The 26,548-nt window shown below is 37.4% G+C and overlaps 2 protein-coding genes across 3 annotated transcripts in view; one reads left to right on the top strand and one right to left on the bottom strand.

Moving 5' to 3' along the window:
• The window catches only part of hdac4 (histone deacetylase 4), a 263,249-nt gene extending 256,161 nt beyond the window's left edge, over positions 1–7,088 (top strand). For both annotated transcript variants that reach the window (XM_089133394.1, XM_039683565.2), the window contains 2 exons: positions 250–391; positions 2,991–7,088. In XM_089133394.1, the coding sequence (XP_088989520.1) occupies positions 250–391; positions 2,991–3,030 (182 nt within the window). In that variant the 3' untranslated portion in view covers positions 3,031–7,088. The remainder of the gene's footprint in view (positions 1–249; positions 392–2,990) is intronic.
• A 12,781-nt stretch (positions 7,089–19,869) lies between these two features.
• On the bottom strand, positions 19,870–23,331 carry twist2. Its single transcript, XM_089133393.1, has 2 exons — positions 22,600–23,331; positions 19,870–20,377 (listed from the first exon to the last, which is right to left on the bottom strand). The coding sequence occupies exon 1, from the start codon at positions 23,121–23,123 to the stop codon at positions 22,629–22,631; it is 495 nt and encodes a 164-aa protein (XP_088989519.1). The 5' UTR covers positions 23,124–23,331; the 3' UTR covers positions 19,870–20,377; positions 22,600–22,628.
• Positions 23,332–26,548: the final 3,217 nt, after the last annotated feature.

The following is a 26,548-nucleotide window of genomic DNA, read 5'->3' as shown; positions in this document are numbered from 1 at the left end:
TATAGTTTATTAGATAAACTTGCCCCTGAAAAAAGTGTAGAAACAAAACTAATTGTGATTGGTCGCATATCATAAGGTGTCTTCCTCTTCAAGTGGGCAGTTTTTGGTGAGAATATTCTGCAATATGACTAGACTTCTGTTTAGTCATAATCTGGCATGCATGTGATCTCTTTTCATGCTATTCGTATTTGACATCTCACAGCTTTTGGTCATATTTAAGGCTGATCTTTGAGCTTGTTTTGTGTCTAGGTAAATACTGGCGCTCGCTGGAGCGATCTGCCTCAACTCTGGGCTACTCTCTGCTGGAGGCTCAGAGATGTGAAACCGAAGAAGCAGAGACGGTGACCGCCATGGCATCCCTGTCTGTGGCCAACAAGCACATGGGGAAGAGGTGCAGTTATATTTGAGTTTGTATGCGTGTTGGATATATGGCACAATCTACAAATACAGTTTGGGTCCAATTACTTTAAAAAAAAGAACAGTTAAGGCACAAATAGCATGTTTTACCTAAAATTACCAATATTTATTTTATTATCTGTTCAAAAATTATATATTTTAAGGTTAAAATATAAACTATAATATATAATTTATATATAATAAATTACCTCATTTCATTGAATTTGCTTAAAAATGAGTTTCAGCCTGTAATTGTTACCTTATTCCTGGAATGTGTCATACATTTGCTCATAGCAGGCCTCCTGTGTGGATTTGTGTGTGTCTGTTTATGTGACCCCCACATGTATTTATGGTTGTGTGAGGGGTCTAGAGGTACAGGACAAGTGTGTGCCTGAGCCGTGATAGGCAGGCGGCCGGTTCGGGGCAGACGTCCAGCAGCGTCAGGCTTCTGAGACACACACACTGCCAGAGTCCTGATTAAAAACACTCAGGAAACATTGAGCACAGATGCTTGAGGTTTCTGGACCTTCCTTACACACTCTTACACTCTCGCATGCCCAGCACGGGTTCAAACTCACATTTATTTCCTGTTATTCCTATTATGGGCCAAATGCCAAAAATGTATTGACACCTATTTTAACTTTATTTTCCTATTTTCTTTTTTCTGGCTTGGTGTTTGTGGCAGCCACGCTTGATTGTGGAAGCTCCAAAACTGTTTCTGCCAATTTTGGAGTCACCAACAGTTTCATCAACGTTTTAGCTAATAACTTTTTAAACAAAATTATTTTTTCACCTCTAGATCCTGGTTGTCTGGTTGTTTCAATTTCCTCCTGATTTCTTCCAAAATTCTTAAACAGAAAATTCTAATTTTGTGAATCTCCACTTTGGCAAGCACCATTTCTGTCAATTTAAATGAATTTGCATTTTTTTATGCTGCTACTAATCCTACAAAACTGGTTTAGATCATATTCAGACCAAGACACAGAATCCACTAAGTGTATTTTTTATGTCTTACACTATTCTCAAGTAATAATTCTCAGCAAATTGGACACCAAACAGGAAGTGATGATTTATCTCTGAAATGAGTTTGTACACTTTGTACATTCTGCATGTCAATGGAATACTATAAAAATTCCCTAGGAATACCATATAAATTCAATTACAGTGCCCCCTACAGGTCAAATACTAGGTCAAATCTGCTCTTAGCATCAACATATAAACTGATTGTTCAATGGGAATGTAACTGAGGTGAATGGCTCCATAATTATATATATGTAAAATAATGATCTTAGCTTCTCCTTACTGAAGGATCTCAAGTAATATGGGTCTTTTTTAAAACATTGTTTTTGAGTAATTTGTGTAATATATTTGTGTAAAAATGTTACTTCTATTCATTTAAATTAAGTTTGAAAATGATATATAATATATAAAATATAAGTAATTAGATGAAAATGTAAAAAAAAAATCCTTGGCAACTAACTGAAATAATTTTAACTTCAAGAACTAAAATGTCTAATTCTGAAATAAATAAACGCAAAAACAAGGCTAAATCACTAAATCAGACAAAATTACTAAAACCAAAATTGAAAATGTAAAAGTAAAATCTTATGGGCTCTATGCACGACGTTATTTCCGGTGAAGGATTAAGGATGCTCGATAACTTCCGCCGATCATAGAGTCCAATGCAATACCGAGAATTTATATTGAATTTTATACTCCATGGTTATACTAATGAAACGTTAGTCACAAAAACAGATAAAACAGACACCCCTCGTTGTGTTTATGCTTCTTTTTAAAATTCTATTAAATAAACATAACTATATATAAAATTACATCTAAACGTATGTACGTTTCGTTTCAAAGACGGGAGGACAGTAAATATTGAAGACTCTGCCATAATCCCGTTTTCTCCGGTTTTCCTCCGCTTTAATCTACACAACCGGAAATGGACGAGCATCCTTGCGTCAAATGCGGAACTTATGCGTGCATATAGACCATTTCAAAAGATGTAAACAACACTGGCCCAGAAGCACTTCCTGTTTCAGTTTGTAACCGTTTTCTTTATTTCACATGTAAAGAAAACATCTTAAAGATGTTTGTTTAAATTTTTGATTCAGTTTTAAATGTTCTGTTGGTTCTATTTTATCCCAGCTTTTATGTAGTGTTAAAAAACTGAAACAGGAAGTGCTTCTGGACCAGTGTTGTTTACATCTTGTGAAATGGTCTATAGCCCATTCTGTGTGTTTGTGTGTGTGTGTGCATGTACAGGGTTCCCAGAGGCAAGGAAACCTGGAAGCATTTTGGAATTTTAAAATTGCGATTCCCAGGTCTAGGGGAAAAAAAAAATTAAATATATATTTTTAAAAAATAAAAATCTATATTTTTTTTTCTTTTATATATATATATATATATATATAATTATTACAAAATCTGAACATTAATGGTGAATATAAATGAATTTGCACCTGCTCAACTGAAATATTTAGTGGGTGATTCTATTTAATGTCGCGAATGTCTTAAAAAAGTAACATAAAAAATGTGGAAACCTCTCATGTGTGATGTAACTCAGAAGGTTTGTGTGTGTCGCCCCACAGGACGGAGGAGGAGCCTATGGAAGAGGAACCTCCATTGTAGAAGGTCCGCTCGAATGCCTTGGTGACCCTCTCAGCTCGGAGCCTCTTCAAGGCCTCTGACGTCACTCTACTCTCTCCATCCGTTTCATTTTTTGTCCCGCGATGTGCGCACTTTGAGCACGGGATCCGAAACGGCCTGAGGAAATCTCCGTGACACCCAGAGTGCGACAAACGTCTCAGCCGTGTTAGTCTCTGTCCGTGGCAGCAAATCCGGGATTGTGCATCCTGGTCTGTCCACAGGGACATTCAACATTCGAGCAGGACATAGACTCATGTTTCATTGTTAGATGCGAGAGCTGGTGCTTTCGACATGAACTCTTTTTTTTTTTTTTTCGATATTTTCCAGAGCCACTATAGTCCACGTGATTGATTTCGGCTGTGGGGTCTCGTTGCGGCCTGCGTCTTTTTTTATTTGTTGTTTGTCTGTTTTTCTTTTTGGTTTTGGGAGAAAAAAAAGTGACTCGTTCCATTCTCCATCCGAGTTCCCGCTTCTGACATTCATGACGAGAGACCCGCGAGGGTGTGGACGGATGTGACTGTGAGAGAGGGCGAAGGATTCTGGGAAGCCCTGAGAGTGACAATTTGAGTTCGTGCCTTCGAAAAAAGAGTTTCCGTGACGGATCGAGAAGAACATTGCCTTAAACTAGTTACAGGAGGGGAAGACGTTTTCGCCGCCTCGGTTTTTCTTGTCGCAAGGCTGGCCTAAAGAATGGAGAAACCCTCAGCATGTTTACCAGGAACTCCCTGCAGATATCTTCATGTTTCACACGCATTATGACCTGTTTTATGTTCCTTCATTTTTAACTGTGCTTGTGTTGGATGTTACATGACTGACAAGCGAACTTTAAGGTAGTTGCCAGCCATCCAAGGGCGAAATTTAGTTGAATTCTCCAACGCTTTAGAAGGCAAGCCAATGTAGCGACACATTTCAACTCTAACGACCAAATACGCACCTCTTCCTCCGACGAAGAAGAAAGGTTGACCAGCATGCAGCTTTCCATCTGCCAAGTTAGGAATTCAAGCGTCGTAGATTAGCGGCGCCGACTAGCATGAGTTTGCTGTTAACCCACTAGCCGCGAGCATATAGGATAGGGCTGCGATGACCACGCGTCATACGATTTGTAGTTAGAGACAAACTTTCTATTTTTCCTTCTCTCGACATGTTGTACTTTTATATAGCTATGAATGTCTGGTTTACTTTACAGTTAATCAAAGGGCACTAGCGTATCACTACTATTATGCGACTCAGCAGACGGTCAGTTTTATTGGAAAAGGGCTGGTTACCGGTTATTTTAAACGTACCACTGAGCCTTCAGACGTGCCACCTGGTCAGATTTAGCGCTGGTTTCCTGCCGAGGAGGGTTACGGCGGGGGGCCTTTCACTAAGGGGGGGGCAGGTGCTACTGAACATGTGCTCGTCACATGACACAATCCAAGAAGTAGCGGGACCACCAGCTTCCACTCTGAAAACAATCGTAAACGAAGACTGTGATACTCAGACAATCTGCATGGGACATTGACATAGTCGCCGGCGCTTCGAAATGGCACATAGAATTGTATATATATACGCAATTATGCATGCTGACAAGTAGATCATTTGGCTTGACTTTGATTGTACATTGAATTTTATTCGATTCTGGACTGATGAGGAGGCGATGATTTGTTTGACAACCCCTGCCTCTCGGCAACTACCTTTGGCATTCTTTTTCTGTGTGTCATGTTCAATACGAGACTCATTAAGGCGGGAGATTTGACTCACCGTCGCCATTGTTCCTCGACTTCATTTTTGTATATGCCTGTCACGTATGACTACTCCACTTTGGGTTCGTGCCCGTTGTTTTCTTGTCCGTTTTTCTTTTGCCTTGTGAGCTCACTTGTCCCGTTTATTATTATTTTTTTTGTACTTTTTGGATTATGTACTTGTTCATTTGTCAGTCCTTATGTAGTTGACAATGTGTTTTACATGCTCGAGTCTTTAGTTTCTTGTTTTAGAGAGTGACAAGCCTTTTTTTAAGTTGTTTTATCTTGTTTTTTGTATGCGGTGGGAGGGAGATGCTTTTACTTTGTATAATGATTACGACAATTGTGTATTTACTACGTTCTGTTCATAGTAGATTTATATTTCAAAGATCTATAGATATATTATATATTATAAAGATTGCAAAGTGATATATTTCAGTACATGGTCTGGCTCCACTGAAGGCACTGTTTATTGGTTTCATGCATCCACAGTAGCATTACTCTGGCGCCGTAAACTCTTGATCAAACGGATCTTTGCGGTTCCAGGCTTCAGTTTGACGGAGTGCTTTCTAAACTCTCATACGAAAGTCCCGTGGAAAAATATTATTGACTGACACTGTACATTTCAATTGGTAAAAGTCCATTTGGATAGACCAAGTAGAGTAGATACTGACAGTGATCTTAAATGGATTTCATTTTGAATTATTTTAAACTGTCAAGAACACATCCGGGTCATGTTACACCCTAAAATCAAAGGAAAGGATGTAGTAAATTGCATTTTGCCACAAGAAAACAAAGCAACACTGGCTCAGCCAATGGCGTGAGTTTGGGGTTTGTTCGACCAATGGCGGACGGGAGTTTCCAAAAGAAGTGGTTGAAATTAATTATCATAAGGTTATGCAGAAATGTAATACAATTATTTAATAAAAAAAAAATAATCATTTTAACGAGAATTACCAAATAGTATAAATTATGATATGAAAATATGCTTAATTGACTTTTTAAATAAGCATTTTCTTAATGCAAAATATCTCGTATTTACCTCCTTTTGATTTTAGGGTGAAACGCAACCTGGACATGACTTTGTGAAAATGTAAGCGTCTTATTTATATGCGGTCACTCTTGGGACTCTTATGTTTTGTAAAATCTGCATCTTGTTACTCTTTCTGAGCTATTTTTTGGGCATTTTTGCAGGATCATATCAAAACCAAGTCCATCAAATGTCATCTGACTTTACTTTCAAGAATGAAGTGCGAAGGCTGACATTGATTTGAAAGTGGAAATATAAAGCGACATAATCACAGCCGTCAAACTCACAGATCACTTTACGGTAATACAAACGGCAGCCTATCGAAAGCTTTGTCAAAGGGACTCTTATCTGGTTCACCCGGATAGTCATTTTCTTTGCTCTTGTTTTACTTTAAAAAAAAAAAAAAAAAAAAACTGCATTCCATTTGGTTTCCCAATCTTCTTTTTTCGTTTTACCTTTCTTGTCATTCCTGCTAATTTGCCATGAGGTCTGGCCTGAGCAGTTGTTTATTTGAAGGCCAGGGTGAAGTTTCTTTTATTCTCTTTCCTTCACAGCTGTAGATTTCTGCATGGTTTGTGCGTCAGCATGCCTGTCTGTCCTTGTAACATATTTGCACAAAGGAGGAACACAGGAGGGTCGAGGCTTTGGAGAACGCATGGGATGGAAGCTCTTCTTTCCTCTGTTTCTGGTCAGTACGCAGACGGAATGATGCTCTTGGTGTCCGACGGATGTGCTTTTTACTTGTTTAAAAAAGGAATGAAAGAAAAATGACTTTTGAATATTTTACAACAACAAGAAGAAGAAAGTTATCTAGCACTTGTGACATACAGACTATAGACTTTATTGTATTTATGTAGAGCATTGTTTTAGGTGAACTACACACTACGTCACACTTTAGACTGTTTGTGTGACTTCTTTTGCTTTCTTTTCTCGTTGTTTTTTTTTTTTTTCTACTCTTCCTAAGGATTTGTTTTTGAGGCTGGAGGAAGACTAGGAAAAGATTAGGGTCATTCCTTTAGAAACATCTGGAATCATCAAAGGGCTTTTTTCCAGATGTTTGTCAGAAATCTCTTCAGTTTGTCCAAAAGGAGGAAAGAAAAAACACTTATCAGCCAGTAATACCTGTGACCACTGTGGCTCGAGAACAGTTCTAGGTTTACAAAATGTAAGAAATGCATATTATTTTTGTCACTTTGTTTTTCCATTGTTACAATAGAACTTTTCTTGGGACCTTTGCTCTAATGTTTGTCTTTGACATCAACTATAAAGTACCTTGTTTTTGAATACCACACTGTCTTGTGTTTATTTCCGAGCACGTTATCGCTCAACGGATTCACATGATGCAATGTGTAAGGGGCTCTAATTAGTATAATCACTAAATTCATTAAATGTCATATTTCCTACTAAGATAATTTAATTGAAGACTTTTTTTAATAGTTTTATGCTTTCTCTATGACTTATATATCATTTATCTTGTAGTACATGTGCTCTCATACAAAAAACTAAACGTACCAGAAAAAAAGAAAATTATATATAAAATTACTAACGCATTATATTTATATATACACTCACCTAAAGGATTATTAGGAACACCTGTTCAGTTTCTCATTAATGCAATTATCTAATCAACCAATCACATGGCAGTTGCTTCAATGCATTTAGGGCTGTGGTCCTGGTCAAGACAATCTCCTGAACTCCAAACTGAATGTCAGAATGGGAAAGAAAGGTGATTTAAGCAATTTTTAACGTGGCATGGTTGGTGCCAGACGGGCCGGTCTGAGTATTTCCCAATCTGCTCAGTTACTGGGATTTTCACGCACAACCATTTCTAGGGTTTACAAAGAATGATGTGAAAAGGGAAAAACATCCAGTATGTGGCAGTCCTGTGGGCGAAAATGCCTTGTTGATGCTAGAGGTCAGAGGAGAATGGGCCGACTGATTCAAGCTGATAGAAGAGCAACTTTGACCGAAACAACCACTCGATACAACCGAGGTATGCAGCAAAGCATTTGTGAAGCCACAACACACAAAACCTTGAGGCGGATGGCCTACAACAGCAGAAGACCCCACTGGGTACCACTCATCCCCACTACAAATAGGAAAAAGAGGCTACAATTTGCAAGAGCTCACTAAATTTGGACAGTTGAAGACTGGAAAAATGTTGCCTGGTCTGATGAGTCTCGATTTCTGTTGAGACATTCAGATGCTAGAGTCAGAAATTGGTTTCTTGAATATGATAATGAGTTCACTGTACTAAAATAGCCCCCACAGTGACAAGATCTCAACCCAATAGAGCATCTTTGGGATGTGGTGGAACGGGAGCTTCGTGCCCTGGATGTGCATCCCACAAATCTCCATCAACTGCAAGATGCTATCCTATCAATATGGGCCAACATTTCTAAAGAATGCTTTCAGCACCTCGTTGAATCAATGCCACGTAGAATTAAGGCAGTTCTGAAGGGGGTCAAACACAGTGTTAGTATGGTGTTCCTAATAATCATTTAGGTGAGTGTGTATATATATATATATATATATGTTTGTGTGTTTAAATAATTATGAAGTTTTTAATACCAATTGTTTAACCATTTGTTGATAAATGTATTTTTACTGAACACTAATATTGATACCGATATGCACGTCCAGATATCTGCAGGATTGGAATGCCTGTCACTCATCCATTGTGTGTTTGTCTGAATATTTGGCTGATTTGCTTATTATTTAGGATTCATAGACATTTCTGTAGATTTCTCCCCTAAAAATCTGCTCTGTACATGTTAAATACTTTTTAATCAGAAAAGGGGAGTCTGCAGCTGTTAAACCTCAATCGTTTCAGTAGGAAATCCCAGTCCTTGTTAATCTGACCACTGTAAGTGTTCTTGTCACATTGTGATGGGACTAATGGCCTGTCTGGTAGTGAACGTTGAGCTTTTCTCATCATTTTACAATGTAATTCTGTGGTGTGCTCTTGGGCGACAGGGGCTTTTTGTAAATCTATTATGCAGCAAACAACAGTGCACCACAAGTAATGTTCTATGGAAAACTCGTGGAGATTAATTGTTTGTGGGGAGAGAAGGGCCGGGATGCTCAGATGTCCCACAGTGTGTTTAAGGACTGTGGTTTATTGTCACAAGCATCAGTTTGCCTGGAACGCAGGACAGTGTTTAGTCTGAGAAAAAAAAAAGAAAAAAAAAATATATATATATATATATATATGTATGTATATGTATATATATATATAGAGAGAGAGAGATTAACACATTTGTGCTGGATGTTAACTGCCCTATAAAACAGATATTAGAGATCTTTTTTAGATCAAAAAAAGAAAGAAAATGTATGTCAAATTATTTTATTTAACCCCTTAACTGTCACCGTCCCGGTATACCGGGACGCCTAACTTTACTTCACTATATTTCTATTAAATCCTAATCTAATTATGACAAATTATATATTTTTGGAAAGGTCTAAGACTTCTAATTCAATATTCGACCCCTGTTTTGTGTTAAAAAATTATGTAGGAAGAGTAATTAATGAATTTATGACAAGAGTGCACCTAAAAAAATCTGCATCAACAGGAGGTCTGACCTTTGTCACAAAAAGTTGATGCACCCACTTTTAATCATTGAAACTTCTGTTTTTATGCTAAAAATTCATAATAAAACATATAATCTAGTATTTTTCAATAAAAAATAAAAAGTATAGAATAACATTATCCTCTAAAAATTATAATATATATGTATATATTATCCTCTAAAATATAATAATATTTTTTATCGCCTTTTTTTATTATATCACATATTTTAGTAGTTATCATAAATTAGGTATCATTTGAAAGCTTATAAACTCAGAATTCATCCTGTGAAAACCATTTTATAATTGAATGTTGCGTTACCATAGAAACGGTACTTATTTTATGAGGCTCCTCCCCTTTTGGGCATCCTTATATTTCATAATTTATGATCAAAACCTTTTCTAATCTTGACAAAACACATATTGTCAGAAAGGTCTGAGTCTCAAGGTTCCAAATTTTGTGACAAAATTGATATTTGGACAGAAATGTATTAATTTGTTAAGGCAGAATGTACACAACTAAATTCAATGGAATTCAATGGCACCCGGTGGCTATTTTTGGTACTACGCCTAAACAAAATCTCATGGGAACTTCAATTTTTGTGATATCAACTTCAAATTTGGAACATAACTTGGTTAGACTTATGGCTTTGATTTTATAGTAATTTTAGAGTAAAAATATTTTGTAAAATATATATTTTATATAAAATAAAAAAATATATAGTACAGTATATTTGATTTACTGTGAATTAAAACTTCCATAACTTTTTCATACTTTCATTTTTTGAAGTGTTTTCACTTCAGCAATAATCTGCTGAGTGTTTTCTTTAAAACAAGACCAAACTTGGGAATATATTCCAAGGCATTCTTGAATTACAACCATTTAAGTGTGAATAGAGCATTTAACCCCCATTCTCAAAAAGGGGGGGGGGGTGACAGTTAAGGGGTTAATATTTAAAATATTCTTATATTTATTTAGTTTTTTAAATTCATGTAAATTTATTTTCATTCACATTTTTGTGCAAATCTTTTTTATTATTGAATTTATATATTAGTATTTTCTAATCAATTTATAAAATAATGTAATACTTTTATTCAGCAAAAGTTAAATTAATCAAAAAGTGAAGGTAAAGACTTTCAAAATGTCTTTTGAACTTTCTGTTCATCAAAGAATCCTGGAAAATTCATAACCATTTCCACAAAAATATTAAGCAGCACAACAGTGTTCAACTGTGAGCAGCAAATCAACAAATTAAATTGATTTGGATTTGCCATCAAAACAGTTATTTAAAATGTCACAATATTACTTTTGCTGTATTCTTAATCAAATAAATAGAGCCTTGGTGAAGAGATTTTTCAAAAACATTTAAAAAATCATACCTAAACTTTGTAAATACAGTAATAGGGAATAGAAGACATAATCTGTCAGTATCACACAAAATGTTGAGTAGGACATGAATGGATTTGATTGCATTGTTAAAAGCCGGCCTCTGAATCATGCACAAGGAACATGAATTAATGAGGCATATTTTGTTTATTATTTATTCATTTAAATAAGTATTGATAGATGTAGCAAAAATTATGATTATGAATATATTTTTAAATTACTGCTAAAAAAATGTGCCATGACATTACTGTTTTTTAATTCCTTTGGAGATCCATGTAAGTATCATGTTACATGAATACAGTGTGAGCTAGCCAGGTCTTGTGTTTGGAGCACTGCCCCCTCTGTCCAGGGGAGGGCAACAGCTTACAGTAGTCACGACAAGGATTAGCAGCTCATTTACAGGAGACAAGGGTCAGACGTCTGTCCAAATATACAGGGGCATGTTAGAGCGAGAGAAATCCAGCGGATTGACCAAAGCAAAGAAAAACATCACCCTGCTGCTTGCTAAGCGTCAGTCAAATAAACAACCGGCTAATTCCAGTCCAGCGCTGCAGAAGTGACTCTTTAAGGTCATGAAGTAGAAAATAAGTCAACAATCTAACACATCACAAAGCAGGCATTTGAATATTCATAAATCTGAATATTCACCCTGGGACGTGTGGCACGGCTAAGCTAATAGTGTGAAAGGAGACGCGAGAGACAATATTTACCGTCTCGCAGCTCGACAAAAGATCGTCTCCGAACAACATCGCGAGCACAAAGGTGACGGGATCCCCAGGAATGTGTTCACATATCGAGGTGAAACGTTTAGAGACTGTCAGCAGAACTAATGTTGATCAGGTCGCTGAACCCCGTGACCTTTGCCCTGTAGCTCGGGGTCGGGTAAACCCAGTGCGGTCTCCACATTTGATCCCAATCGGGGTTTCTACATGCTCTCCGTTCCCACAATAAACGCGTCTCGGAGAACACAAGCCTGACACATCAGACGAAAGACCTCTAGCTAGTTCATAACTATTTGGTGTGCGGTCACACAATTCAATGTTGTTGTTCTCTCTCTATCTCTCTTTTTCTCCCCTCCATCCCTCTGCTCATCCTCATTGTGGTGGCTCAGTCTGTCATTAGGGTGTCTTATATTAGAGAAGGTCCTCCTTCCAGAGCGTCGCTCGCCACTTCTCTGCAGTTTTTAATTGTGGCTCTGAGGTGGTGGATGAAGCCAGCTGCATCTCAGAGCCAAATTACAGATCAGCCTTACAGAGCCCGAGTGATACGACACAAGGCGGAAGACCTGCGCTTCACCCAATGGGTGTGGACATCATCCCGACCAGCGTTACTCAAGAGCTTCTCCTCAATTTAGACTGTAAATCACATATTATGAGGCAGATAGTGCAGACTGTAAATTCAGATTGGATGAGCCACTTTTTAAGGGATAGTTCGCCCAAAACAAATTTAAATTGTCATCATTTACTCACCCTCAAGTTGTTCCAAACCTGTATGAGTTTCTATCTTCTGTTGAACACGGGATCTTTTGAAGAATGTTGGTACCACACAGTTGATGAAACATTGACTTCCATATATATGGAAGTCAATTGGGCACATCGACTTTCTGGTTACCAACAATCTTTAAAAGATCTTATTTTGTGTTCAGCTGAAGAAAGAAATGCATACAGGCTTGGAACAACTAGAGAAATTTTCATTTTAAAGGTGAACTCCCTTTAAAGACACTGTATAATAGTGAGTAAGCACATTAAAAACCGTGCTATTTAATAATCAGCGTAAAACAGCGTATACGAGAAAAAAAGTTTATCCATTGAGAATTGATTGGAAAAATGAAAAAGTCAGACGAATCGGGGTGAAATGAGTTGAATTTTGAAACAGTTCAAGTAATCTATTTTGAACAAACACAAATCAACAAAAAAAGTAGGTTTAAAAAATTAAACTAGATTAATAAATGCAGTTTATTATTTACCAATGGTAATAAATTGAACCTTGTTGTACTTTTTTTTACTGTATTTAAATAATATTCAACAATGAATTGTGCACAATAAGGCCTGGAACATCCATAGCATCAGTTTTGAATTCATGGTTTACTAGCTAATAATTATCATATTTTAATAATAGGCTACATAACATACTAGGCATACTGTTCATTTCGGTTTTTGTTTTTAATTTCTGTTTGTTTGTCCATTCAATGAAAGTCAATTGGTAAAACAGTTTGGTCCAAAATTGTTTGGTTACCAACATCTTTGTGTTCTGCAGAAGAAAGGCAATCATACATGTTTGGAATCCCATTTTCTATTTTATTTTTTCTATTTAGTGAATATTGGTGTTTATTTTTTGTCATATTGACCGTTTTTCTGAAAAAAAAAAAAGAATTAATAAGCCATTTGAGGGCATCACAGTTGAGGTGATTTGGGCAGCTTTTTGACGTGTGCTGTAACACATGGCTTCTCGAGGCACATTGTTTTATTTTATCATCTGTTCAGCTATTTGATAATATTTTGTCTGAAGACGAAGATGTTGATTGCACTTGTAATGTGCCGAGTTAGTTTAATGCTCAAATACTGGACGCTTGTCCTCCGCGTCGACTGTCATCTCCAGTCTCGCGTGTGCTTTGTTTTGAGAGCTGTGTGCTGTTTGCTTGTCTTTGCCGTGTTTAGTCTAAAACCCGGTGCCCGTCCCGAGAGGCTACATACAGGGAGGAGATATCTGTGTACTGACCCGTCACTGCACTGCAGGTGCTGCTGCTGAGCTGCCCTGAGAGGAAACAAACGCCGGTGGGTTCACACTCTCCGTTTTCCTACTTGATCATTTCCAATATTGACATAAAGCACCTCACTGTTTGATTCTACTTTGCATGCGAAGACAGGACTGTCATAAATGTTTACCGTCACAGAAAAGAGAGCGGGGGAAAGGTGGCTCTCGAGGGCCGTGACATATTTTTCTCATTAAGAGCTCACACAACTTTTTAAGAGAGCACACAAACACAACCCACACCAATTTATGCCTGTTGTGTTAGTCCAAATTACACAGGTGACCTATCCCCTTCCGGCTCTATGAGATCAAAAATGGAGCTGGACGGAATCTACCCCCTCGGAGCAAGTTTAATTTCAGCCCCCCCTTAAAATCGTTCACACCGCAATTCCCCCGCGGCTGCGCTAACCGTGTAAAGGGGACTGTGTGTGTTATCCCGCTGGCTTCACATGAGGAAGTCATTAACATCTCCGTGCATCTCTGCTCTGTAATCTCCCGCAGTGTTTCTTCCACCAGCACAACAACAAAAATATAGAGAAATATATCTGCAAGCTGCGATACGGGGTCAAGAAGAGCAAAACCAGCATATCGAAATGCAAAAACATAATTTAGCACACAATTTTATAACACGAGAATCGAACTCACAATCTATGGGTCAGGTGCCTTTCACTCAACTCGTTGCACACCTTTAGGCCTACCTAAAGACACGTGTTCACTCAGATACTGAAGTTCAGTAGTTTTAGAAGTAGCACTCAATTAAGAATTTGAACAGAAATGCACTGCTTTTTTGTATTTAGATGAGATTATTCTTGCAAAGGACCAATGTTTGGAACAGAAGCAACTTTTACACCATTTCTTTCGACGGTACCTGTTGCGGTCTGGGAATGTGCCACACTTGATTTAAATGAATGAATGACAAAAATACTTCCCGAACCAACGGCGCCGAGTCTGAGTTTTTGTCTTCATAACCAGCCTAGTGCGGTGCTTGGTTAGGATACGGCGTAACGCTGGTTTGTTTCATAATTGGTTTGGTGAAATGGAGAGAATAACAGCTCCTCACCTCAGTGGCCTGGTGTGACCTTTCTTCTAATGAAGAGGAAAGTGGTCTGGTGTGCGAGTGTGCCGCAGTATGAACCCACAGACGAGACGGGATCAGGTTTCTGCTGCCGAGCGCACCTTTGTTTAACCACTGAACGTTTTTGCAAGTAGCCTGATCCAGTTAAGGTGATGAATTTCTGCTCTTTTAGCTCTTGAAAGTCCTGTATAAGGTCATTATTTTTGTTTCACAGCTTGCCTATGTTATACATCTCTCAAACACTTGGAGCAAAGCGGCCTGAATAGAGATGCTGGTGAAATCATAATACAGAATTATGTAAAAACATTGATGAACACCGAGTACGAGTGCCACATCAGTCCAGAGGTAATTTCCATAGCCTGGTCTGCATGTGTTCTCCACTCCAGCGTTTACAGCCACTTTAGTGTTTTAAGCCATTTTCTTGTCCAGTTCGATTCTTTCTCCCAGAGCAGCGGAAATCTCTCCAGCGGTTGAAAGACTGGAGGAATTTTAGGGAGGGGGGGGGGGGGGGGGGTGATGTGTTTTTGGAATAATTGTGGCTGAGAAGTGTTCTTGGTGCTTCCCAGGATGAGGGGAGAGGTGGTGTTGCTGGCAGTGGAAGACTGAAAGTCTGTTCCTTCTCATGGTTAATGGATGATAATAATAATAAGTATAATTTGTAAAGAGCTTTTTCCCTCAAAGCTCAAGGTCATTTCAAAGTGAAACTACATGCACATTCATTCAAGAAATTCAGAAATTACATTCAGAAATGAAAATGAATGAATTTTTCAAACTTTAAATAAGGGCTGGACAACCCTTCTCTGAAAGTTTAAAAGAGTGCAGTGTCTATATGTTTGAAGATTCTTTAGGTTATGTGTACTTTGGGTGGTTGCTAAGGTGTTGCTATGCAGTTGCTAGGGTATGCTATGAGTTTGGGTAACACTTTACAGTGTCCTTGTAACATATGTTACACGCACTTGCCATAGTAATAACAGTAAATGATGCATAATTACATGCAACCAAACCCTAACCCTATAGTACGTACATTTAGCTAAATATTATTACTCAGTACTTAAATATATAATTATGCTGTAACAATGTCACCTTAAAATAAACTGTTACCCTTTAATATGTCATTGTTACAGAATATTTAAGTACTGAGTAATGTTACACTACATGTACTTACTATAGAGTTATGGTAGGATTAGGGTTTGGTTGAGGGTTAGTTGCATGCAATTATGCATCATTTATGTTATTACGTGGTAAGCACATGTGACATGATGTAACAAAGACACTGTACAGTAAACTGTTACTAACATCCATTAGGGTCTTTGACATTTTCATCAGTTAGTTAGTTAGTTAGTTAGTTAGTTAGTTAGTTAGTTAGTTAGTTAGTTAGTTAGTTAGTTAGTTAGTTAGTTAGTTAGTTAGTTAGTTAGTTTTGTTTGTTTGTTAGTTAGTTAGTTAGGAAACATCCATTTGGGTCTTTGATATTTTCAGCAGTATAGTTAGTTAGTTAGGAAACATCCATTTGGGTCTTTGATATTTTCAGCAGTATAGTTAGTTAGTTAGGAAACATCCATTTGGGTCTTTGATATTTTCAGCAGTTAGTTGGTTAGTTAGTTAGTTAGTTAGTTAGTTAGTTAGTTAGTTAGTTAGTTAGTTAGTTAGTTAGTTAGTTAGTTAGTTAGTTAGTTAGTTAGTTAGTTAGTTAGTTAGGAAACACTCATTAGGGCCTTTGATATTTTCAGCAGTTAGAATAATCCATTAGAGTCTTTGACAAGTTAGTGTTAGCTAGATAGAAAACCTCCATTATGGTCTTTGGAAAGTTAGTTAGTTAGTTAGTCAGTCAGTCAGTCATCCAGGGCTTCTGAAAATGCCCCTGTATGTCCTGATCTTACCTCCCAGTACTTTCTTAGTGTCTTCTTTCTTTGAAGGTCGGGAGCGTTCCAGAACTATTCTTGTCCACCCTGAACTATTCTAATCCCTCCCCTTCATGGCTTTTAGATTGTTTATACTAAATGTAAGCATCTCCATCTGTTGTTCCCAGATGAAACGCTCTCAGTATACAGCACTCCACCTGTGCAGGAGCAACACACCTGCGCTGTAGATGTCTTGTCCCAGAACGCATGTTCGTTTCATTGTCTGAATCCACCATCCTTCAACCATGTCCTGATTTGATCTGCTGGTCGGTGATTCAGCACAGACGTTTGTATGCGATCTAAGGCCAAACATGTGCTGCATTGCCACGTCATCTACCCTTGAGCACGGATCCGGTCCTGCGGGTTCGTATATTGTACACGTGGAGCTGTTTTAGGGTAAGAAGTCCAGAATCAGCCTCTTATGAGTGTTATATCAAATTGTTACTCATCTCGATTCCACTTATTGTCACCCGGAGAGATCATTTGAGTTCCATCACAAGAATGTACTTTATTATATATTCTAGCTACAAATGGCCAACTTTTGTAAAGCTGCACATAATATTATGAAATCTTAAATATTAATCCAATAAGCCAGTCAAAGTCATGGGTAATTATAGAATTTTGGTGTCTAAACATCACTGGACCCTATTGAATTGTATTGTATGGACACTGGGGCATATCTTATTTTATGATTCACGGAAGGAAGAAAGTCATACAATGTTGGAATTCCACAAGTGTGAGTAAATTGACAGAATTTTCTTTTTTGGGTAAACTATATTAAAGTTTAATTGTAGACATTAATGATTTAACAAAAAAAAAATCTTCTGCCAAGAATGCTAATATAATTCATTAGGCTTACCGTAAACTGCTTACAGTGTAATTTACTATGTTAATATCAATTTGAGGTCACAGGTGTGTTTTGTTTAGCAGCATTTTACAACAGTTTTAGCATGGCTCATCAAGTTAGCCTAAAGTTAGAGTTAGCTGTGGTCTTTTAGTTGCTCTAGTTTAGGCCTCTACTATCAACACAGAAGGTAAAAGTAAGCCACTAGGGTGGTAGCCTACAAATCTGATTCTAGGTTTAGCAGAAGGAAATGTGTGTCCTGCCAGGGCCCACCCCCACGGTGTAATGTAACCTTGGCATTAGCTTGAACATGAAATCCTTTCTGCGGCGCATACAGCGTAAACCTTTACTTTATCCGTTTTACTGCAAATTAAAATTTTGTTGCTTTTTCCGTCTCATTTTACGGGAAACATCTGGGGCTTGCACCACTCCGTAACTGTGGCCCGAGGCATTCTGGCTCAGAAGGAGGGCGGGAATAATGAGACATTATCAAACACGCTGCTGATGGATACGCACTTTCCCTCAAACACACAACCTTTTATTTGATTTATTTTTAAATCTATGTGCCTCTCACATCGTTTTAAAACGTTTATCAATAATTACTCTTTTACGTGAATCGGCTCTTTAGAATCAGTAAAAAAAAAAAAAAGATTCAGTGATTTTTTTTACGTCATTATATAATTATTTAATCACACCTCCATGATATTACTGCATTGCATGTGCATGCCTAATAAAGCCTTATGTAGGAATACGTTGCTGTTTATTTCATTTTTTTATGGAGAAAAGTTTATTAATAAGATTGTTTATTTATTGTAATTTCATTCCTGGCAGACTTAGCCTCGTATTTTGAACCTAAATATAATTTGCGTTTCACATTAAACATTAGGCTACTTAAAATAATTTACATCACTCTACTGAATAGTTGCATGATTTAATTAAATGGCATTTATTAAAACCAACGTTTCGAATTGATGTGTAAACATTTTTCATCAGTCAAATCGATCCACTCAAGCTCTGTAGGCTCACTCATTTCTCAGATTGACTCGGATTCGAGAACTGTCCTTACTGATTCAGGCCGATTCGTTAAATTCAATTGGTGAATGATAAACGGATTTTCACCCAAAAAAATTAATTCTGTCATCATAGCCACATTATAGTGTTCCAAACCTCTATGAGATTCTTTCTTCTTTTGAACACGGAAGTCACCCATTAACATCCGGTTTGTTTGTTTTCCTATTTGGAAGTCAAAGCTATTGTCAACTTGAATAGGCTAATTCTCAGTTGTCAATTATTCAACCGAAGAAAGAAACTCATGCAGGTTTGGAACAACATGAGGGTGAGTAAATGATGGTATACAACTTTTAATTTTGGGTCAACTATCCCTTAAGTTTACATTTCATCAAAGAATCGTTTTGTGAACAAGTTTGACCTGTTCCATAAAAGATTCGATCCATAAGTTCGAGCCCGCCACGAATCGGACATCGCTAACTGAGATTTTAAAAATGTAGGCGTCCAAGATATATGTTTGTTGAGAGTGGGCGATTGAAATACGTGTAAACTTGTTTTTATTTTATTTTAGCCTAGCCTACCTACGGACTGTAAACGTGCTTCCCGTATAGCTAGGTCTACGCTAATTATTTTGGTCTGCCTACGAGTTTGAACGTCTTTCTCAGTTGCGTCGCGTCTCAACGTCAAGCTCAGCTACAAGGTTTTCAGCCGAGGTTTTCACCTCGGGTGAGGTTTCGAGTCAAGTGGCTCTTCATACTCTGGCACAATCTCTTATTGTTATTCCCTTAAAAAAGGCAGTGAAGCAATGTTAATACACTGACATTTTTAAATATAGCCACTCTTGTCTGGGAAAACAAAGTAAGTGTTGCATAACCAGCTAAAGGAAATGATTTGTTTAGTCATGTGATAAGAAAACCATAAACACCCCCACTTTGTTGGAGTCATAAAATCATTTGTGATTGTTGTTGTTGAATATGGAACAAATGCTTATCAAAAATCTATGAAACCTAAATAACTATTTTAACTCTCATTTTAAAAAATAGATGTATCTTTTAACCCATATCCAGACATATGCCTATCTGATGTAAAGGTTCTTGCCTTTATTATTTAAAGCTCCAAAGAGCAGAGTTGAATTAGTGTTGAACAGGCCAACAGAACAACTGAGCTTTTATCAAACATTAATGCCTCAGCAGTGGAGTGGTTTCTTTTAGATTTGATCAAGCTTAGCCTGGGAAAATAAGATGTAAACAATTAAATGCTTTGCGAGTGTTGGTGTAGATTTAGAGGAGAAATGAAAAGGTCTGGTAGGGGTCCGGTATTTAAATGCTGCGGTTATCTGCAGTTGTTAAAGTATTTGCCTCCAGCCGTCTGGATTCAGTGATTTCTTCTTATTAGAGCGGACGGGCTTTCTTTTATAAGCTTTGGGGTAAAACTGGCTGGACTTTCTTTTCGGTTAATGAACCTGCACAAAAGAAGGGGAAAATCTGAACGCTCTTTTTCTGCAGTGATGATTTGGACGTACATGCAAATCAATGTGTTTATGTTCAAAAATATGTTTTAATAAATAAGCAAAATGTACAATGGATGGAAATCGAAAATGTTGCATAGAAAAAAAATCAAATGTATGCATTCACCCATGCAGCATTCAAGAAAGTATTGCTCTAAATTGCATTGGTCCCTTTAAAAAAAAGCTGACAACACTCAAAGGTAGCCTATGTACAATAGTTTTTTTTTTGTTCATATATATATATAAACTCTTCTGTTTAGAGACAAACACGAAATATAGTTTCCATACAGATAACAGATGGCCTTCCTGTACTATCACCACAGCGACATTTAAGAATAACTTGTGAAAAAGAATAAATGTATTTGACGACACAGGAGACGTCATCTACGTTTTCTCTAAGTATATAAAAAGTCCCTTTTGTTGTGTCCTTCATGAGGATGTAGGTGTATCCACTGAATGTCCCTTGGCCACGTCTTTGAGGTTTAGAGGTTCATCAATAAATCCTTTGGTGTCTTCAAAATTAGTGGAAGTAAACAGTCTGTGGAAGTAGAAGAAAAAAAGATTTGTGATAAACATTTAGGTTAAAAAATGTCTCAAACTTCTATGCAGGGATTTTCAATGAAGACCTTCAAGGATTGTCTGTGGTTGAAGAAAGGAAAATGGGAAGCTATTAATGATCCCATTTTTTTAATTCTGAGTGGGAGCACATGCTTACACAGGAAAAGGCTTGGTTCAATCATGTTACACGAATCCCAGGTGGAATTACGTCACTGGAAAATAACTGTTTTAAGAGGTCATTTGGTTTGAATTTCGAAGCCGTACACCTGCCTTCCTTTGGAATTTCTCAGTAGCACATATTACTTTATTCAAATAAATTGATAAGAATCACTTAGACAAACAACTAATATTGTTACAAGTGTTGAGTTAAACATTTTTGTGTGTTGTCTTGGTTGATATGTCTAATCGAGCGCATAAAAAGAGAGATTCATCCAACTAGTTAATGCATTGTGATATCTTCTATTTGTGTTAGCCAATTAGTTATTTAAACTAGGACCGTATTCATTTATAGATGTGCAGGTTCATATAGGAAATCTTTCTTTTCACCACAGGATTTTACTTTATTTTGTTGTCAAGGAAAGAGAACGCATGCTAGCTTGTTAAATAAAAATAAAAATTCTTGAAGGTAATCTTGTTAATGAACGAACACATATTTAGCCTGAAAGAGTGTTTTTGTGCAGCATTAGCATAGTTTTTGTTGCAGCTCACCTTAAAAATAAAGGTTCCTGCAGGACGAAAAAAGCTAGGACTTCACATCCTGATGTCATGTAGCAGAATATGTTCGTTTCTTACTGTAGTTTCACACACAGGTGTTTTCATTTCTTTATTATGAAAACTTTCAAATGCTCACCGTTTTTTACCTCAGTCAGGGTCATTATGATTATTTTTTTTTAGCTTAACGTGTTTGAATGTGCGTTGTAACTTCATAACCAGTTTAAATCGCATCTGAAATGTGAGTTTTATTCACGAGAAGGAAAATGTTTCTTCTCACGGTTGTGTCGTTATTAATATGCGAATGTTGGTTTGTTGTTTGTCGTAAATGCTTTAAACTGAGAAAACTATAATTCAGCGTTTGTTTCCCATGTCATTTCTGACTATTGTAGTCTGCATACCACAGCTTTTCGGACTAGCAACAGTTTTCACCATGATGTCTCTACTTTGATTTAACTAGAAATATTTGGCTTTAGCAGAGCGAGGAATCAGCCGATTCTCATTGTATTGTGCTGCACGTTCATTTTCTTAGTATAGCCTAAATGCGCGAGCTTCTATTGTGTTTTTAAAGGGCTTTACGATTTTATCTTTACCTATAATTTAGCCTAATAATTCGAACACATGTGTTTCCATATTAATTTCCTCAAAATGGGACATCCTCGTGACGCCTTGCATTTTGTCCACTGTATAGCCTAGTGAACATTTCTGTAATAATCTGTGAGATGCCATTGGTTTATGTCCTGATGTTTCTTAAACGAGAACTTTCTGGCCTTTTCGGTGACACGACACCAGATTTCGGGGGGTGTGGCCATAATAATAACTTTATAATAATAATAATTTGAATATCCTCGTGATTTTGTCGCCTAGTGAAAATTTCTGTTAAAATAATCTAATGGAGACATTTTAACGATGAAAAAATAGGGCATAGTATATAGCAGAAAGTATTTGTAATAGCCTAGGTATCTTATTAAAATAATGTAAAATAATCAATAAAAAAGCTTTTTTTGTGTGTGTGTGGGTGTGCTTGGCCTCAGTTGAGGCAAAAAAGTTACTGCCTTATCTTTAAGTAGGCTACAATCAACTTGGATTTTTAAGTATAAGTATTAAACTGACTCAAAAATGAGTTGAATCTTGTAAAACATAAAAAAGTTGAAAATTAACTTTTTCTTATGAGTTAAAGCAATGAAAAAACATGCTGTCATAACTTTTACAGTGTTATAGCAGGTTACATCAATAATAATAATATGATAAAACTATGAATTATTGCACGTGTAAGCATGTATATAGAATAACGTTTTAAAAAATTATAATACTTTATCTATCCAAACAAATCTAAAAGGCAGTGTCACGAGGATATAGTGTTGCAATCCTGCAACGAACTGTCAGTGTCAGTTGTCCAGAACAGCTGGGGTTTCTCTAAAAGCAGGTTACTGCCGTCACACACGTCCACTTATCTGGACACTATAGTAATGTTTTGGCATCTCTACCCACCCGTTTGGCATTGTATGGACGAGCCTCTGCTAGTGGGACGCAGACATCGACCACGCGCCCTCCATCCTCCACACAGAAAACGCGTAACTGAGTCTCTCGTGCGCGACGTAACTGCAGCTCGACATCTTGTTGTCCATCTCGTCGCTCTGCAACACTTGATAGAGGAAATCAATGTACCTGGAGGCGAGCTTGAGCGTCTGTATCTTGCTGAGTTTATCCGAGGGGAGCGTGGGGATGATTTTGCGCAAAGACGCGAACGCTTCGTTCAGCGACTGAGTCCGTTGCCTCTCCCTGACGTTCGCCAGAACGCGCTGGTTCTGCAGCTCCTCGAACGACTGAGTGCTGCTCGGGCTCGGCTTTTTGTTCCGTTTATTCACGGAGCTCGGGCTGCAGCTGCTGTCCTCGCTCGACTTTTTACTGTGTCTCCTCTTCTTCCCGAACCTTTTCTGTTGTCTGTCCAACTCCTCCTCGCTGGTCACCAGGCTGTCCACTGGGGAGACGGGAGAGCTTGAACTCTCTTCCATTTCTTTTTTAAAGAAACGTGAAGGTCGAGGACAAAACGCGCTCTCCACCTTTGAATCCGTGGTTAGACCGTTATATCCGTGCGTTTTTTTCCGGGGGGGTTCGTGTGTCCTCCTAAAGTTCCGAGACTGCGCCTCTACGTCCAGAAGTAGAGCTTGGCTGAGTTTTCCTCCCGCAGGAAGTTTTTTCCTAATTTTTTGGGAAACTTTATCCTAGTCTCTGATGCTAAATACTAGTGTGAATGGAGGGGGAGGAAGCGCTGCTCTCTGATTGGTGGACTAATAAACTAGGAGGACCAGTCTTAAGTTACACTGACTGCACCTCTCCACTGGCTGCCACTCAAATTATACCACACTTTTAGTTCGATGCTCTCTCAGTTTTAGACATTATTTCACTCTCACACTTTAAAAACGACATTTTAATGGAAAAGGAATGTAAAGTATGATGTAATTATATGATTAAAATTATCTCACAATTTAAATATTACAATGTGTAATAAGGTAAAATATTGTTGAAATAGTTTTAGACTTAGTGAGTTATAGTGAGTAGTGAATAGTGAGTTAGACTTTCAGACTTGGGGTGAGTCAGACTAACAGACTTAAAAAAAAAAACTATATATATATACACTCTAAAAAATGCTGGGTTGTTTTAACCCAACTTTGGGTCAAATATGGACTAACCCAGCCGTTGGGTTAAATTTTTACATTACATTTTTAACCCAACATTTCGGGTTTGTCCATATTTGACCCAAAATTGGGTTAAAACAACCCAGCATTTTTTAGAGTGTATATATATATATATACACTAAAATATTCTGGGTTGTTTCAACTCAAATTTGGGTCAAATATGGACAAAACCAAATGTTGGGTTAAAATGCAATTTAAAAAAATTACTGTTAAAAGTGAAAGTTGAAGTTGGGTGAAAATTTGAAATTACATGTTTAACCCAACATATGGTTTTTTCCATATTTGACCCAAATTTGAGTTGAAACAACCCAATAGTTTTTAGAGTGTAACTATAACTGTCATATAATTTAACCATTAATAGTTAACTATATATGTATATATCAACATATATATATATATATATATATATATATATATATATATCAGTATAGATGTTGAGAATTCACAAAAATGTCCAAGGTTACAACAGTTTTCATTTTTGATTGTTTTTTAGCAATTCCTGCTACGGTTGATTTTATGACTGAAAGCTGCGCATTATTTTTGTCATCGCCTTATTCGCCTAGGTCATATGAATTTCATGGTTATAAAAATGCCACAAAAAGCCTCTCACCTCTTTCAGATGTGGCGCACAGTAGATGAATTTGCAGACTTCTCTTCACGCCATTCTTTCAAGTCAGATGAAAGACCTTTCCCTATTGTTTTCCAGAATAAGTCCAAGGTTTCACAATACCCTAAACACATGTAGGAGTCAGCCTGTTGTGAAGAACTTTTGGCAAAACCTCACAGGCTTTTTTCTCTTACACGGGCCTGGACTGTCTCTTCGAATAAGACAATAATAATGCATGTCAGATTTCTTTTACCAGTGTCCAGTGTTCAAAAGAGCCTTTGGGATGTTTTGTATAAGGCAGCAGTTTGGTCACATTTGCAAGGTTTTCAATTGTAAATTATGCCTTATTTCAGAAAGAAGATTTGTTTCCCTTTGATTTATGTATGTAATCCACATGTGAACGGATGACTGACACATGGGACGAAGCCAGCGAGAATAGCCCTGAGGACGCTCAGATGATCTCCATGTCCGTTCTGATTAAAACATGGACGTTCTGAAAGAGTTCTCGCTGAGGGATGTTTATGGTTTTAGAGCTTCAAGATAATGCAACATGAATCAAAGAGCTTGAAACAATTATAGTTATACATGCTACAGCATCTCTAATATAACCAAACTAGAAAACTGTCGAAGGAATCAGCCTGCTTTTGCACTTTCAGATCAATGTAAAAACCGCCACAATCAATCAGAATCTCAAATCCCAAATTGAATTTTCAGCGTCATCTCCTCTGAAGAAAAGGTTCTATCAGCGGCGCTACGTATTTTGAATCCCTAAAAGGTTACCTAAACCCCTAAAATGTATTTATAAATGCATGTGAATGATCACAAAATTCAAGACATGAGGGTTAGAAAATGTATATATTTATGTCATTTTCTGTAGTTAATCAATATCAAACGAAGAGTGCAATTTCAGTTTTTCTCCTCCAAAAATCAGCATGATTAAAATGGGATATTAAGTAGAACAGTTTAATAAACAATAATTGAATTACAACTACAAGATGTTGCAGAATAATGTAATATATAAATGAATAATAAAGAACCTTTGTGCCAAAAGGGTTCTTTCTTGTCATTATAGAACCTTTTTTAGCATAAAAGGTTCTTTGGAGTTGAGTAAAGAACCCTATGCTTCGTATATAGAACCCCAATGAACCATTTTTTCTAGGCTGAATTAATTTAAAGGAATAGGTAATCCAAAAATGAAAAATAATTTACTTACCATTTCGACCAAAACCGTATGCCTTTTATTCTTCCGTACAACACAAAAGATGAGTTTGCACACTCTAAAAATGCTGGATTGTTTTAACAAAAACCCAAATGTTGGTTTAAAAATGTAATTAAAAAATGTAACCCAATGGCTGGGTTTGTCCATATTTGTTATCGGTTGGGGTTAAAACAACCCAGCAATTTTTAGAGTGTATATAATGACAGTAAATGATAACTGTCAAGCTCCAAAAAATACATAAAACCATGAATGATATTTAGGTGAAATGAATAAACTACAGTAATTTCAAAAGATATATCTAAAACGGCCAAAAACCCACCGTTTGCGTTTCACACAGGTTTGGAACGACATGAAGGTGAGTAAATATGACCTCACTTTTATTTTTGGGTGAACTATCCCTTTAAGTGCCTGCCTTTGATAAAGACTTTTGGGATTTTCCAACAGGGTGATGGATCAGGCGATTGGGAAGACTGAATATCTTCTGTCCTGTAACTCATAGTGTAAGGATAAGAGAGACATTGACATGTGCCCAACTTTGAAGCCTGTTTCCCTGTAGCCTGACCCGCTCCATCAACACCGCTGGTTCAGATCGACTCCATATGGCCCAGCGGCACAGCGAAGCAGCCTCTCCGGATCACAAGCTCTCGTGACTTACAGGTATATACACTCAATAATACCATATAGATTTCTAGGAAGGCCCCAGCAGGGGCAGATCTGGTACCATCTGACCCAGCCGGCAGGTTCTGGAGATGACCCACATCAGATCAAAGATATGCCGTGCCATATTTCACTCTGCTAAGATGACGTGTTTATATCTCTTTGACACTTCCAAATCAGCTCCACATGGCCTGGAACTGTTTAATAAGCTGAAATCCTTTCTGCAGCAGACTGTCACATCAACCTGCAGATGTTTGC

This window comes from Pimephales promelas, chromosome 7 (genome assembly GCF_988280905.1).
Source record: "Pimephales promelas chromosome 7, fPimPro1.hap1.1, whole genome shotgun sequence".
Classification (NCBI taxonomy): Eukaryota; Metazoa; Chordata; class Actinopteri; order Cypriniformes; family Leuciscidae; genus Pimephales; species Pimephales promelas.
Note: the sequence above shows the minus strand (reverse complement) of the source record. Positions and strands in the feature narration are given on the sequence as shown.